General features: G+C 42.3%; 5 protein-coding genes across 5 annotated transcripts; 3 read left to right on the forward strand and 2 right to left on the reverse strand.

The window, feature by feature from the left end:
• Nucleotides 1–939: 939 nt before the first annotated feature.
• Nucleotides 940–3,264, forward strand: BCR41DRAFT_391127 (hypothetical protein; the record flags this gene model as incomplete). Its single annotated transcript, XM_022028330.1, has 3 exons — nt 940–1,357; nt 1,485–2,775; nt 2,889–3,264. 3 exons carry the CDS (start codon nt 940–942, stop codon nt 3,262–3,264), a joined length of 2,085 nt encoding a protein of 694 aa, XP_021886355.1.
• A 409-nt stretch (nt 3,265–3,673) lies between these two features.
• BCR41DRAFT_343892 (enhancer of polycomb-like-domain-containing protein) lies at nt 3,674–6,272 on the reverse strand. Its single transcript, XM_022022380.1, has 7 exons — nt 5,979–6,272; nt 5,326–5,670; nt 5,070–5,222; nt 4,696–4,983; nt 4,421–4,597; nt 4,000–4,289; nt 3,674–3,893 (listed from the first exon to the last, which is right to left on the reverse strand). Exons 1-7 carry the CDS (start codon nt 6,135–6,137, stop codon nt 3,785–3,787), a joined length of 1,521 nt encoding a protein of 506 aa, XP_021886356.1. The 5' UTR covers nt 6,138–6,272; the 3' UTR covers nt 3,674–3,784.
• Nucleotides 6,273–7,424: 1,152 nt separating this feature from the next.
• Nucleotides 7,425–9,208, reverse strand: BCR41DRAFT_2197 (hypothetical protein). Its single transcript, XM_022020004.1, has one exon. It carries the CDS (start codon nt 8,956–8,958, stop codon nt 7,741–7,743), a length of 1,218 nt encoding a protein of 405 aa, XP_021886357.1. The 5' UTR covers nt 8,959–9,208; the 3' UTR covers nt 7,425–7,740.
• A 36-nt stretch (nt 9,209–9,244) lies between these two features.
• Nucleotides 9,245–11,073, forward strand: BCR41DRAFT_343894 (hypothetical protein). The gene is made up of 4 exons (XM_022022381.1): nt 9,245–9,722; nt 9,861–10,083; nt 10,186–10,743; nt 10,910–11,073. The coding sequence occupies exons 1-3, from the start codon at nt 9,340–9,342 to the stop codon at nt 10,735–10,737; spliced, it is 1,158 nt and encodes a 385-aa protein (XP_021886358.1). The 5' UTR covers nt 9,245–9,339; the 3' UTR covers nt 10,738–10,743; nt 10,910–11,073.
• Nucleotides 11,074–12,848: 1,775 nt separating this feature from the next.
• BCR41DRAFT_343896 (hypothetical protein) lies at nt 12,849–14,996 on the forward strand. Its single transcript, XM_022022382.1, has one exon. The coding sequence runs from the start codon at nt 13,226–13,228 to the stop codon at nt 14,807–14,809; it is 1,584 nt and encodes a 527-aa protein (XP_021886359.1). The 5' UTR covers nt 12,849–13,225; the 3' UTR covers nt 14,810–14,996.
• Nucleotides 14,997–16,057: the final 1,061 nt, after the last annotated feature.

Here is a 16,057-nt window from a genome sequence, read left to right on the forward strand (position 1 = left end):
ACTTGCAGGGAATGACTCGGTCTATCAATTTGCCTATTGTCTAAATCAAGTGCATTATTTTTATTATTTTTAAACCTCGGCGTAGAGGACACTTTCGTTCCCGGATGCTTAACCCTATAAGACTCGCGCATGCCAATTCAAATAAATAAAATAAAATTTTAATGCCTTGAGAGCACAAGAATAATTGTCTACAGGAAAAAAACTGTTCAAGGCATTCATTTTTAGAATGTTTCTTACGAACCATGCAACCATGCTTTTGGTCAGTAACCGTCGTATTTGTGGTACTCAATCAGATGTACCCTAAAGTCAGGAAATACACACCAGTGAACTGAACTGAATAAAAAAAAAAAAGAAAAAAAAAATGTAGGGCACATACAGCTCCCATGAACCCTTTTGTTCATTCATCCACTCGCAATGGGAACCCAAAAGGGAGCAAGCGCCATGTTGTCTCATCATCCGCCCTCTCTCCTTGTCACGCCCTCCTTTCTCCTTTTTGTTTTTTTTATATAAAATTATACGGCTCCCAACTTTCCTTCTTTTCTTTTTTTTCCACCCTTCCATCCTCCTTCCTCTTCATACGCTCTCCTCTTCTAACATCTCTGTTGCAAAGATCTTGACCGTAGTCTTGATCTATAGCATCCTCTTCCTAGCCTTGCATCCTTTGCAAATTCCTTCCCTTCCATCCCTTTTCAGGGTATAAAGATTCCCTCCCACCGAAATCCTTACCCACACCTACACACATTCCATACGTCCGACCACCTTTCATCTCCAACCATCGATAACGTACCTCATCATCATTATCGCTCTATCAATTCATCTTCCAATCTCTCTAATCTCTCCTTCCTTTGATAGTTGTACCTTCCTGTCCATCGATCTTGAAAACTAATTAAGGTTTTGATACGATCTGATTAAAGCGCAACCACATTTATTTACAGCAGAATGAAATTCACTTCCATCCTCACCCTGACTGCTGCCTTGTGCGCTGTCACTGCAGCTGCTCCATCCAAAAATGATTCCTGCACATTGATGTCTCAACAGGCCAGCAAACGAGGCGCTTCAATGAGCTATGGAGCCGTGAAGGGTTGCTTTGAGAGCCACCCATACCGTCCTGACGTTGCTGAAAGGTCTTTGAGATCTGTGGAGAGAATGCTTAGCAACTTTTATGCATTTGTGGAACAAGCCAAACAAGATCCCGTCAAAGTTCCTGGTGGAAGCATCTTCAAATCCAAGCCCGTGGATATCCTCGGCGAGCTGGCCAGGATCCGTAGAAAGAAGGATTGGAAGAGCGACTATGAGTTCCAGAACGCGATTGCTTATTTGCTTCTTTCGGTTAACGATGGCCATCTCTCCTACACGAGTAAGTTTTTTTTTTTTTTTAAAAAAAAAAAAAAAAAAAAAAAAAAAAAAAAAACGAAAATCAAACAATCAATAAGAGAGGGATGCTAAATATATCTTTATTTATTATTTTTATTAATTTACATTAGACTACTGCTACAGGACTGCAGTTTTCCGGCAGCCTATCTCGCTCTACGCACCTGTAGTCAATGGCAAACAATCTGTACGTGTCTTTCACGTCAATACCGAATTCTCGAGCAAAGGTCTTCCCAAAGATCCAGCCTCCTTGACTGAATGTGAAGTTCTCACTATCAATGGCAAGCCCGCTATGCAATATGTTCAAGAGTTCACTGACCGCACTTCAGGTATCTCCAAGGATCCAGGTGTTCGTCTCAATGACGCCTTCGCAAGCACATCCTGGGTTGGTGACCGCTGGGCTATCAGTCCCGGTGGATTCGCATACCGTTGGGAGCTTCCAGAGAAGTCATCGGTGGATTACACCCTCAAATGTCCAAAGAACCAGACCTTGAAATTGACTGTTCCTTGGGATATCCGTGCTTCAGACATGTTTGAAATTGATTATTCTAAGAATCAAAAAGCCTATTGGAGATACCAATGTGATGCTAATGGCTATTATGACAATTACAACGACGGAAAGAACAGCAACAACAGAGCCAACAGCGCCAAGAGACTTACCTCTCCCCGTTTCATTAATGGGGGCGTGTCTATCAAAGGAGGTGTCTCTGTTACTGTCGCTCCAGCTACGACCACCTTTCAGCGGCGTGGTGCCCTTCCAGCGGAGGAAGCTTCTAACACGTATGATGCTCCTCGCAACGGCAAATCTGGTAGCAAGGGACCATCAGTGATTACTCAGGCAAAGCTGGTGGATTACACTACCACGACTGCATTCTATAAGATGAATGGTAGCAAGTACTCGGATGTCTGTGTCGCTGTCATCTCAACCCAGATGGCCGAGTTCTCTGACGATGACATCTCAGATTACTCTGAGTTTGTTCAAGGCTTCCATAAGCTTCAGAATCAAGGATGCAAGAAGTTGATCTTGGATATGACCAACAACGGAGGTGGCTCAGTTGATTTCTCCTACTTCATCAACCATGTGTTCTTCCCTAAGACAGAGCCTTATTTCGTCCAGGACTTGAAGACGAATGATCTCGTTCGGGAAGCAGCCAAAAAGGCCATCAAGAGATCACGAAATGCTCCTCCTTCTATCTTTGATGCCCGCTTCTATGTTTCTGCTGCAACTGACAAGACCTACAAGGACACGTCCATGTTTTTGAAGGATGTAAAACATAAGCGTGCTGGCTCCACGGTCACGTTCTCACAAAAGAACTATTTTGAACACAAGTGGCCATTCATGAAGAAGATCAAGCCTGTCCAGTTCAAGCCTGAAAACATGGCCATTATCACTAACGGCTTCTGGTAAGACTCTTTAAATGCTTTTTTTTTTTTTTTTTTTTTTTTTTTTTTTTCAAAAGTATTCTGAACTAACTTCTTTATTTAAAAAAAAAAAAAAAAAAAAAAAAAATCTATAGTGGATCTGCTTGCTCCATGGTTGCAACTCGCTTCTCGGTAATGCATGGCGTTAAGACCTATGCCATTGGAGGCATCACAAACCGTCCCCTCTCTTACTTCACTTTCCCTGGCGGCTTTGTCATGGACAGCGGAACACTCCTAATGGACATCAAGGATTTGAAACTCAAGGGTGTCAAGAATATGCCCGTATCCTCACCTGTGGTCGCAGAGACTAGCATGGCCGTCGGAGAGATCTACACTTTCGAAAACAGCACCATCCCTCTTGAATACGATGCCCAATATTATGCTGCCAATATTCACTTGGACCAGGATCCTGTCTCTGCTAGGCACCCAGATCAAGTCTGGGTTAAGATTGCCACCCAATTTAAAAAATAAGCAAAAGGAGCCGAGCCGGCATTCAGTTCAATTGATAAAACAGTGCCTACCTATTTAATAAATAATCTGGATTCTCATTTAAACTTTTCCTTTGAAACAAAATTGCCTTTTTTTTTATTGTTTTTGTTATACATGATTACTACTTTTACTTTTTTTTGGTGCTTTGTTCTTTTTGTTCTTTTTTTTATATTTTCTTTTTACTATACAGCGCGGCTGGATTCTTTGCTTTGTCCTTGACTTATTGAAATAAAGCAACAAGGCACGATCCCAAAATCGCGAAGGAACTACAACGAGTTGTACAAGTGAAGTTTAACGAATTAACGCAAAAATAATAATAATAATAACCAAGTGTCTTAGGCTAAAGTACAGGAATCTGAGGAAATGAAGAAAAAAAAAAAAAAAAAAAAAAGACGTGTTGTATGTGTGTGGTATGTGCATGTCGAAGAGTAAACGGAAAGGTTGAGGAAGAAACCAAGAGGCCAAATTGCCTATAGTGCATACACAGAAAGCTAAGAGTTCTCTACTGTGTGTGACCAGGATGGCCGATCGAAATAAAGTGATGTCTCGTAGAAGTCGAAAGACTTCGAAGATCCGTCTCCGATAAAAGTGTGCATCGGTAGCGAATCATACTAAATTATTGAATTAAATAAAATAGAGATAAGTCCTGCTGACCATCCTTGCTGATTTGATATGCCATTATATCCATTTTTACATTTGCGCAATGGGAAAACTTACCTATCACGCAAATCGTCAATAAGATCGTCTTGATCATACGAGTCATCATCAAAGCGATACTTGTCAAAGGCGTTGATACCATCGTACTGTAAGAACAGATCTTTGAGATTGTCGTAGTAACCATGTGAGTCCTTGAACATGTTTCTAGGTCTCGTAAACTGGCGGTCAATGTGAATACGACCACCACGGCCGACACGCTTTCTGAACGACATGTATTTGCCATTGCGTTGCTGAGGCAATATCTTGAAGAATTGCTGCGGGTATGGTACTGTGAATTGTTGATACGGATTCTGTAACGAGCGAATATGTGTTTTTTAAATTATAAAAAAAAAAAAAAAAAAAAAAAGAGGCACATGGTTAATGATAAGGATAAAGTACTCCAAACCAGATTTAACAGATATACTCTTTACATAGTACGTACGTCAGTAAGATCCTCCCAGCCAACATCGTCCTCTCGGCGTTTAGCCAACTCAGATTCAATATTGGAGTGCGAAGAGCGGTCCTTTCTACCATCCTCTTGAGATGAGGTCGATTCACGGTCTGCGAGGAGGTTATGAGGGATACGAATAGTAGCGCTGGCCTCTCTTCTGTTCTTTTTCTGTAGTAAATAGGCGAGAAATTTCATTGCAAGTAAGTATAAAAAGATTTCTCATTATCTTCGTAAGTTTCGAACAAGATTTTCTTTTTCTTTTTTACCTTCTGAATGTCTTCGTCATCTTCCCTGATACCAAGACTTCTCTTATATTCGCGCACCTTGCAGCGCTGATCGAAGATTGTGTGTTCGAGTACAAGCGATTCTTTCCGAACCTTCTCGCGCTTTGAGACCATCTCAAGCAGACTGCGTGCACTCTCCATCTCCATACGCAGCTTTCGCAGTTTCTCGATCGATTGCTGGTCAGTACGTCTGGTTTTGCGAACGGGCTTGCTTTCGCGGCGACGGAAACACAGGTATGGGTCTGCTTCGTTCCTAACAACCTCCTCAAACTATTAAAAGTTCCCCAAAAGTTAGATTAGTTGACTTGAGTTGAGCACTTTTAGGTAACAAGTCAATCATCATTAAACAAACTTGCCTTCAGTTGAGGGGTAATGACTTTACCACCTCTCTTGGATCTCCTTTCCTGCCACCATGGATACACAGACGCGGCAATGTTCTTGAGACCCAAGAGCTGTGGACCCGTAAATGTTGCCTTGAGATCTTCAAATGACGGGATCTGGCCACTATCCTGTAAGTATCAGCATGAATTGTAAAGTAATAGTGAGTTACTATGCTGAGCACTGAAAACCGTGCCACAGCAGAGAACGAAGAAAAATGAGATAGAAACTTACCAGCTGCAGATAAGGAACGCGCTCATTAGTGATTTTTTCGAATTGCCACATGATTAGCTCAAAATGGTCTTCATCTAGTTTTTCCTCATCAGCGGCTCGCTTCTCATTAAATTCCTTGAGCCATTTGTCATCCTCATCATCCATATTATACGGACATCCGATACAATCCTCGACTGTGGATGAAAATCGGATGAGGGTTGAAGGCTCTGAGAAGGGGCGATTGTAGAAATCACGGTAGTTTTCAATTTTGCGGCTAGCATCGGGTGTAGGGATGTACAGTGATTTAGCCTCACCAGTTGTCGTCAGCAGATTGGAAGCAGAAATAGCTGCTTGCAAGTGATGTTCCTATTCAAACACGAGATGAAATGCTGTTTAACATCTTGTATATATGCAATACATATACATGTCAGAACAGAGACGCGATTCAAGAGAAATCCACAAGAACATTTTATGAAGCGGCGAAGTCCAGCTGTTCAAGAGAAACTGAGACAGTCGCCCAAACACAACACTTTGAGAAAGCCCCTCCGAAGAAATGAGAAGATAGGATTGATGAAGGACTAATGCCCGTGTTTTTGCATCCACTACTGTGGAAACGGAAAGGAAAAAAAATGGCGGGAAAAATAATATGTACAAAAATTTAACACAACGCATACCGCTTCTTCTTCCTTATCGACACCTGTCTCTGTCTGAGGAATACTCCGTTGCAAACTGACAGACTCATCGAGATCAGGGATATCGACTGCACGATAAACGCGCAGGAGTTGCTTGTTATTGATCTTGCGGTTCCTGAACCGGGCCCCAACGTTCTTCATGGTTGGGCTGGCTCTGGAGGGTGTTGATACTACGGGAGCAGGAATTTTGGCAGGATAGTAAAAAATAGTGTTTGTACGTGGGATTTGAGTCACGTGGCTGCTCAGAGTCAATTTTTTTTTTTTTTTTCCTTCCTAGTCAAGTCAGTTTTTTGAAAAGTTGAAAGGAAAGCACAGCAGAAAGGTTGATTTTTCTATCAGAAATAGTGAATGAAAATGATTATGAAATAGGATGGGGTCATTAGATGAGAATGAAAGATGTGAGTGAGATGCAGATGCTCTGATTAATGATTATGGCCAGAATGATGCGTCGCTGGAGAGGGAATTGTCAATGAAAGAAATGAGGGCGAGTCAAATGAAAATTTGTGTTCGAGGGGGTGCGAATATTCCACCTGTGAATACTGCGTGACAAATTTTTTTTTTTAGTTGTCCTTTGATGTGTGCAGAGACAAAAAAAAAGGTCGGGCGTAAAAAATGATTTTATTTCGGGAGGGCTGGAGCGGGGTTTATTTTTTTTTTGCGCAATCTGCAGAAAAATCTGCTCTCCATCTGACAACACTAAATTGGCCTAGCCAATCAGACTAACCCGTGATTTGGACTGCTCACTGTCTATTCACGCGTCCAAGTGCAATATCAGATCATCTATTAGGAGCACCACAACTTCTACAGGAGGGAGTCGCTACGTAATGCAATCCCAAGCCTTGCAGACCATTTCCCGGGACAATACACGGTAAATGAAGTCTGGTATGTATATTAACCCTCTCTGTGCATATACTATTGAAGTTTGCTTGTTGAGAAAAAATGTTTCTCAATTTTGATACGCACCATCTAGTCTTTCTAACTCAAGCAACCCTACTGTTGAAACCAAGCCTATTGCTAGATTCACTTCTTCCTCCTCTTGCATCCTCGAATCGTACTACTTTATGTAGGGTGCCCGTGCCTTCTTCAATCCCATCATTATTCTCGCTTCCCTGATGTTTTGTATTTATTACTCCTTTAACGTTTCTCATTGTATTTCAAATCAAATTTTCAGGGGAGGGTCTCAAGAGGATAGATAACAGGGCTTTACTTCACGAAAGGGCGTCCTTTCTTATATACTTGCGTTAGTCGGTCTTGAACAAAACTGGGAACATATTTCTCTTCCTCGTTTTCTTCCTCATCCTCGCCTTCAACCTCGCTCTCATCTTCTTCTCCACTCTTATTCTCTTCTGTATCCCCCTCTTATATCTTATATCTCCTCTTTCCTGTCTTCCTCTTCTCTTCTTCTTACTCTTCCTGGTTCTGTCTTTAATTCAGCACAGAGAATATCTTTGTGGCTAGGCGAATAACTATGGTCAGACATTGAGGCTTGCTTTTCTTCTAGAGATGCCGAACTGCACATGATGCCGTTTCAAGCGTGTTTTGGTCTCTGGAGTCGTGGTCTATGATAGCTCTGCGCGGTAAGACGAAAGCATTGTTGGTTTCGAGGCCATTGCTGAAACCTGCAGATTTGTGAATGGATCTATAATGCCATTCTGAGTATGATATGACTGTATGAAAGATCGTTCGCTTATTTCTGAATATACATCCCAGCTATTAGAAGGAGCAACCTCATTGATGCAAGGAGTCATCGAACCTTGCAAACTCGCTGACAGGACATCGTTGGGTGGGTGCGACAGTGTGAGTGCGACAGTGTGAGTGCTTCCGTATCAATCGTTAGACACGAATCCCCGCTAGATTCTAGGTAGTATATCCGCTCTTCTTGATATCGTTTCAGCTTGAGTTTTGCTAAACGCTCTTTATCTGCCTCAATAATCTCCCTTGTTGTAGGCACATCAACACCCCTATCAAGGCTATAAACCTGTGCGCCGTCTTCTGAGTGCGAATCAGGCCTACTAAAGCTCGCATTGATACTGCTACGGATGGTAGTCTTGACATCGACATCTTCCCAATCTCCTTCAACGCCAAGGCTTTGTTTCTCAACTAAACTATTTCTATAGCCTCCATGCTTTTGCCTTGTATTCGCCATAGACCCACAGGATCGACTGAGTAAGAATACAACTGCTGGAAACAACCATGGAACCACAGCAATTCCGATCCATGGGACATTGCAACACAGTAACCATACACCAAATACAAATCCCTGCATTTCAATACCATACAGAGATATCCATGCTCGTTCTTCCCATTGTTTAAAACCAACTCGCACAAGATAGGGCTGTAAGAACTCGTACATCAAGAGCTGTTGCAAAGTGAAGATTTGAAGACCCCAAATGAGAAACCGAGGATAGATGACGAATACTGCGAGGATGACTAGTTTCCAATACACATGCTGGGTGCCCCTGTATCTCAAGCTTAAATCGATAGTCACGAGCGCAAGTCCCTTGCAAAGTATTGATAGCAATCCACTATAGTCGATGAGTTTACGGAGGATCATGGTCGAGATATAGGCCATGAGGATTCGTCGGTAATATCGTTTTGTTTGAGAGAAATATTCAAGCGCAGGTTTTGCAGTAATGTCAGGCCGTTCTGAACATCCAAGAAGTTGTACTGTATTGATGAAGATTTTATCCCATAGAAAAGGATAAAGGTATCGACAGACAAGGATGGAAGGGTAGAAAAACGGGTTATGTACAAAGTAAGGCCCAATGGTGAACGGTATGGATTTGATGACGATATGAATGATACAGTAGATTGCTGAGCACTGAAAGCTTAGTGCAAGGATAACTCTTTTTGTCTCTGAACCATTTTTGTGCTGAAATACCTCCAAGAGGTGTTGTAAGCCAGACCCAAACTGTGACACCCATTCTCTAAGGTTAAGTGCCAACTGTTTGATATGAAACATGTGTGTGAGAAAAAGATGGAGATGAGATGCCGAGATTAATCAGATTGGATGAGAATGAGAATCGAAAAGGCGTGAGAACGCCAGAAAGAAGATTCCTTCAATCAAAGTGCAGACCCTGACCAATAGGCCATTGGTCAATTAGGCCCCATCGAAACAATAGGAGTATCTTTAGTGCTGCGGTAAATAGGTAAATAAAGAGATGTTGGTATTAGACTTACTCTTAAAATACACGCGCCAGGTAAAAGATGCAGTAAGTGTCTCTTGACGAAGAAGTTTAGGGGGAAACAAAAAAGTTATCAGTTGACTTTCATCCATTGCCCCATTATTTTCTCAATTAACACTTTTGACGATCCCTTTTTTCACAATTATTGCACACCAACCATGGCATCCATCCCAATCCCTCGTTATTACCGAACTCCGATTTACATTCCTTCGAAAAATGACGGCTGCATGCTTGAAGTCTGTCTGTCCATCCCAACAACAATTTCTTCCCAACCCCGAATCTACACAGGAGTCGTTATCGCTCATCCATATGGTCCCCTTGGTGGTTCATACCACAATAATGTGGTTGGTAATCTGTTGCAGTGGTTCGAAACCTATCAGCTCCAAGCTGCAATAGATGACAGCAATGATAGCGGCATTACAGCGACTATGTCCTCTAGCAGTGCATCGCTAGAGACAGGAGCTACGCCCGCAGGCAAGAAGAGCTCAAAAAAGAAGCATTCTGTCCCACTGTCCTGTGTAATTTGCGCTTTCAACTTTCGGTAATTAAGCCTTGTTTAATGATTTAAGAATCCTCGTCTTCTGACGTAGCCATTCCTCTCTCTTTCCCTGCCACCCAAGAAACCACCATTAACTTTTTTTTTTTTTTTTAAAAAAAAAAAAAAAAAAAAAAAAAAAAGAGGGTGCGGCCGATCCAAGGGTAGGACATCATGGTTTGGAGGGGCAGAACGCGACGACTATCAGACTATCGTTGATTTTCTACAGAGTGGCTCTCACTCCAGAGCAAGTCCCCATTTAGGCCACCAAGATTCTGATATTGGTTGGTCTGGCAAGGTCTATGATGACACTGGCCGCCAGATTGATTCACCACGATTACCATTTTTCTCGCGGTTTATACTTTGTGTACGTTTTTATTGCGTAACAGAGAGTTGACAATTCTCCCTCGCAACCGTGATTGACAATATCCATGATTCAACACATGTCCTGATATTGCGTAATACATAGGGTTATTCATATGGCGGGATGGTCGCGTCGACAATTCCGCCCCCTCTCAGAAATCCAGCTGATCCAAGCTTGGGACATTTGCCCACCACATACATCCTTGTCAGCTATCCTGCCGGTGTATCTTGGTTTCTGACCTGTGGTGCACATCGTTCCTTCGCAAAACGCGCTCGAGAGATTCTTTTTCAAGGAGATCCAAAGCAAGAGACGGCCATGATGGAAAATGGAGAAAGAGATAATGAAAGTAGAAGTGAAAGTGGGCGAGACAGGAAAAACTCAACAATAAAAGCTTATTTCATTACAGGAGGGCAAGATCAGTTCACGAGCCCAAACACCCTTCTAACCTGGCTCAAGACGAATACAGGATTAAGTCCGCCACCAGTACCAACACCCAGACAAGCCAAGGGGGATGGCTCGAACATTCCTTTGACTTTAAGACGACCAGATGGGGCCATTCATCTGGATGTGCTTGAGGATGTAGACCACTTTTGGTTAGACCGTGAGCAAGAGTTGTTGGATAAGCTACAGCGCTGGTGGACCGAAACGCATGTGTAAAAAAAGGTAACCCCAAGACTACACATTAATATGCAAATATGCATAAATCGCCTTCGAAAACGTATGAATAAATAAACTATTGGGCGTTTCTCATGTCGCGTCGCTTTACGTGGACAATGGCGTCATTAAATTAATGAAAGCCAAACTTCTATATATTCATGACCACAAATAGCCAGTGGATCACAAATAGACAGCCCATCAGTCTCTCAATGGAGTGTATTTATATGTATTCTGTATTCATTTTTTGCATGAATTTAGACTATGGTGTCTTAAAGCCCAGTACAGTCTGCCTTCAAGAAGTGGGCCATTTTGACCCACTTGCTAATGGAATTTGGCGCCTATTTAATTCAATCGAATAAATAAAAAAACTAGCATTTAATATCAGCCCCTTAATAATGCAGAAATTATTAAGGGACGTATCCGTTAGCTAGTTTGCAACCGATTTCATTAGGCTCTACAAACTCACTGGCAAGTGGGCCATTTTGACCATTTTGACCCACTTCTTGAGTAGACTGTAGATGAAAAAGGTAACTCATGGCTGTGGCGAGGACTCTTTCACCTTATTAGTTGTACAAACAAAACGACAGAAGAAAGAGGTTGATGTTAGACTAGCCGTGCTTTTTTTTTTTTGACACTCGTGACAGAGAGTGCGCTTTTGTTTGTGTGTTTGTGAGTTTTTGTACTTTCGGTCAACGGAAAAAGCCAAATGAGAGACAAGGGGGCGTCGCTTTAGTGGATATTCATCATAACCCCTATTTCAAGCGAAAATGATTGTTTCTGTGAATGTGGAATGTTTGTAAAGCAAAATAGCAAAAACAGCTTAAACAGCATAACTCGCATTATTCATTCTTTAAAAAAGCAAAGATGTGGTTGCACAAGTTCTCTTCTTTCACCCCTTGACTTCTCAACGCAGCAAAGGCGGCGGAAGCATTGCCAGAATCAGTAAAAAAAGGTGCTGTTGTGCCTTGATTCTTCTCTGCGTGTACATTAATAAAAACAAACAGGAAAGGAAAATAAACGAACAAAATCCTGTTCCCGCTGGCTGGGAAAAGGCTCTTTTTTTCTTTTTTGTTTTTTGCAAAGGAAATGACAGGTCGTTTGTTTGTGCACGAATCCACTTTTTCTCTCATTACTGGTCTGCAGAGCACCTTCCAACATGCAGGCCAGCAAGTAGCAGGAGTAGGGGTAAGGACGGGGAGTGGAAGAGGAGGGTACAGTCCCTGTAGTGAATCAAAATACCCTGTATGGAAAAAGTTTCTCAAAACATTCGTGGTTGGAAACGGATCAAGGCAGGAAACAGCAAGAAAAAGATGTCCATGTGGATCATTTGAGACCCATATTGTTCTTTACGTTTCTTATTTTGTCCAATCGATCCACCCACATCGTTTTTCTTCTTTTTTGTTTTCAACTCTAAACAATACTTACAGTCTGCTAGATATTTTTGTGTGCGTGAGCGTATGTGGATGTATGGATTTAATAGTTGGACAGTTAGGAATGCATGCTCAAGCATGGGATAGCATGGGAATATCCGTACTCTGCAAAGGCTACGTGGCATAGAGCACCAATGACAAAACGCTCATTCTTTCTCTCTCTATTCCTTTTTTTCTTTTTTTTTTTTTTTTTTCTATTAGGCACTCGACCATCATAACCATATATTCCATGTTGCAAGGGCGCAAAAGGAAGAGATCAATGGATGTTAGGATGCAGGATTATCGCAAATTAACCCAAGGATGATCAATACAGTATGAACGAGAGTGGTGTTCAAGGAGAAGAGGAAGGGGTAGGAAGAAGAAAATAGAAAAAGAAGAAGGAAGATCCAGTCAGGATATGGGGTCCTCACGATTCAAATGTAAGCCATACATCACTTCAGCCTAGACCAAGAGAGCTCACTCCTACATTCATCTGGACACATTGAGTGGTTGATGAATAAAAAGGGTCATGACCATGGCTCTAGCCCTCAGAGACTGCAAGGTTTCCCTTGCAGAAAGTAGAAGGAACCAAGGATTGCATTGTGTTGATGGTCTAGTTTTTTTGTTTTTTGTTTTTTAGTTTGAAATAAAAAAAGAACAACGCACAGTTACAATCACTGAACCCACACCTGCACTTTGTCACTCCTCCGATCTTTTTTTTATCTTTCTGTTTCTTTCTCTCCCTCTCTCTCCTTTTGCTCTTAGCATTCAACTCGTTCAATTCTCTCATTCATCCACAGTACATTCACTCTCTCACTCTCATTCTCATCGTCATACTTATCCTCATTCCCATCTCTTTTACTGCTTCCATCCTTTTTTTTTTAATAGTTTTACCGTCTCTTTTTATCCTCTTACTCGCTTCTATCTTCCCCACTCTGACGCAGGCACGGAAGAAGAGAGAGTCTGAGTGAGTGAGTGAAATTGTATGCAAGGAGAGCAACGATAATAGTAGCAATCTTATCGCACTAAAAAAAATTTTCTGCTTGCTCAACCGTTCAACTGTCTACATTTTGTGCTCAATGCTCCGTCAGAGTCGCCCTCATACTCCCCCCACTTCTACTAATATCAATGTTGGCCCGAGAAATCCCTCCCCAGGTCAACAAGCAACTCCCCATCCTTTCCTTCAGTCACCTACACATGCACGCTCCAACTCCGGCACTATGATATATCCCCCATTTTCGCCTTCATCACAGCCACGCTCTTCGCACACAATCTCAAAAGACGCGTCCTCTTTCAGGAAGGACCCTTCAGCTCTATTAACATCGGCTGAAACGGCAACAGCAGCACAACCTTTGTCATCAGAACCAGAGAGATCAAGTATGCTTTCATTTGCAGCTGGATACAGTTTACATTTACAAGCAATAGTGTCGCCTACCATTGCCAAGCCTATAGCTGTCTATCCTCAGGAACACCCACAACGTAAACGGTTTTCACCACGCTTTAGTGGCTCTTCAGTGTCCTATACAACATATTCGTCTGCGCTTGCTTTAACATTCCACCAGCAGCAGCAACTATTGCAGCAGCATCAACAACAACAGCAGCAGCAACGCAAGTGTCACCATCCATTGGTTGACCGTTTAGATAAACATAGTGACAACAGCCTACCAAGTTGTGACCCGCACCAACACTATGTTTATAATCTCGACAACCGAGCACAACATCGTCATACCTACACTTCTCCACCTTCGCCTTGTACTGCTCTTGACGCGTCGTCATGTCACTGTTCGCGACCAAGTCGATGCTCCCACTCACACTCATACCCCCATCCTCCGTCTCAATCCTCAATCCCTTCAGGCAACAGTGCCAGTCATGTCAGCATATCGTCCTCTTTAAGCGTTGCATCTGCCTCAACAGAGACAAACTCCGTTGCATCAGCCACTACGGGCATGGATCAATGCTCCCCCATCCTTTCTCATGCTATTACGGCTGCATTATCAGACGTGATCCTCTTGGGAAAGCCGGCAGCAGCGACAGCGCTAGTTGCGGATCACCATGCAGTGTCCCTTAATTCACAAATGCTTGATTTTAATTCGCCTGTGGAGAACGGACTTGTCTCTGTGCCCTCCTCACCCCATAGTAGTACCAGGACACCGTCTCCTATGCGAAGTAGAAGGACGTCTTCGTCATTGGCTTCACCGTCTTCATCTGCTACATCCGCTTTATCTGTTGAGGATAACGAACGGGACTATGAATGTTGCTACAACGACTCTGTATTGTCGTACTCTTCCTCAGCTTCCCTGCCACTTAAACCGTACCTGAAAGGGCCCGATACTTTGTTGATGCAAACACAACAAACACAGCATCAGCAGGCACGTCAACAAAGACCCAGCAAACAAGCACGTTGTCATAATCATCATCTCCAAAGACGTCATGCACAGCAAGCGCTAGCAGCACAGAGTCAGGGACAACAATACGTATCTTCAAAAATGGTTCCTTCAGGCACCTATAAGCGTTCCTGTCCCTCACCAAACTCACCACAGGCGATTGCCCAAAATTCTACTCGTTACATCCGGTTCCTGTGGCTACCCTTGTTGCCACTGCTAATCCTTGCATTAGGCCCAACTTCAACCAAATTTGAGACCCCTACCAGATATGCTGTATAGTTTTTCTTATTCCCTACTCTCTTCTTCTCTACCTTCACATTGCATCTACTAATCCTTTTTGATTTAATCCCATAACCACTGTATAATCTCTTCAATTTTACACTCGGAAAAAAAAATACCCTCTTTATATTTTCTCCCTGCATTACACCTTTATATTATTGCTCGTGATTTACTTTACTACTATTCCTATTGTCTATGAAATAATTAAAAATGATAATAAAAAAAAAAGTAAACGTTCTATGATCAAAATGAATCAATGTTAAACATGATGTAATGGAAACACGCCAACAAAAAAAAAAAGTTATGACTTGAGTTGAGAAACATGACAGAGATAAGAAACAATCAAAACTTAAATCCATGCTCTGTCCAGGGACCTGAATTGGTTTCCTTTTTTGAATAGACGCGATTCAATTATCTGTTGATCTGTACGGTTTTTAAAGTTAGTCCAGAAATTCAGGGGCAAAAGATTAGAGAGGATACAGGAGACAGAACTTACAAATTTTTTGTGGGTGTGCCGGCACCCAAATACTTGTGTCTAGCATCGTGCGCTCTGCAGCCGGAGCAGGCGACTCTTCCGTGGGCTTGTACTTTGCAGGCCTCTCTTGCCTCTCAATTTGAGCAAGACCGATTCTTGCGATGTTTTCCGCCCCTACTGCGTCACGGTCGAAGAATACCTTACATGTCCGGCAATATTTAGAGCGAGGGTACACCGTCTCTAAAAAGCTATCGCAGAGGGGTCAGGGACAGCGGGCGCTGGTGTAAAATTCGTGCGCTCCTACAGCGAAGTGTCCTCGTGCTTTGACCTAAGCGTTTCAAATGGCAGTCGTTTATTAGCAAGGGTTCTATAGCTTTCCAGCTTTTCTTACTTTTTTTAAAAAAAGCCATACCTGTGTGACAAGGTGTCTCGTTATAGCAGTGTGCTTGCTGGGAACTCCTACTACTTTCAAAGGACCCTCCATATACAGCATACAGTGTCGATGTCGATCCTTTGTTACACAATTTTGTTTTTTTTCAGTTTCTTTTGCACTGGCCCTTGCTTTGTGCTTTGTGAGGAATTTAATGAATAGAAGAAGATTTATAATTTTGAACAGGGGTAATAAATGCATTGACAGATATGACTTGGTGATTATATCCTTGTCAAAGGTAACAACTAAAGAAAAAAAAAAAAAAGCCTTTTTTATCAGAGAATGCCTTCATATGATGCTCTTTGCTCCAACAGCCCCAGTACTATTGCGTTAAAGCAGAGAT

Source organism: Lobosporangium transversale (genome assembly GCF_002105155.1).
Source record: "Lobosporangium transversale strain NRRL 3116 chromosome Unknown BCR41scaffold_1, whole genome shotgun sequence".
Classification (NCBI taxonomy): Eukaryota; Fungi; Mortierellomycota; class Mortierellomycetes; order Mortierellales; family Mortierellaceae; genus Lobosporangium; species Lobosporangium transversale.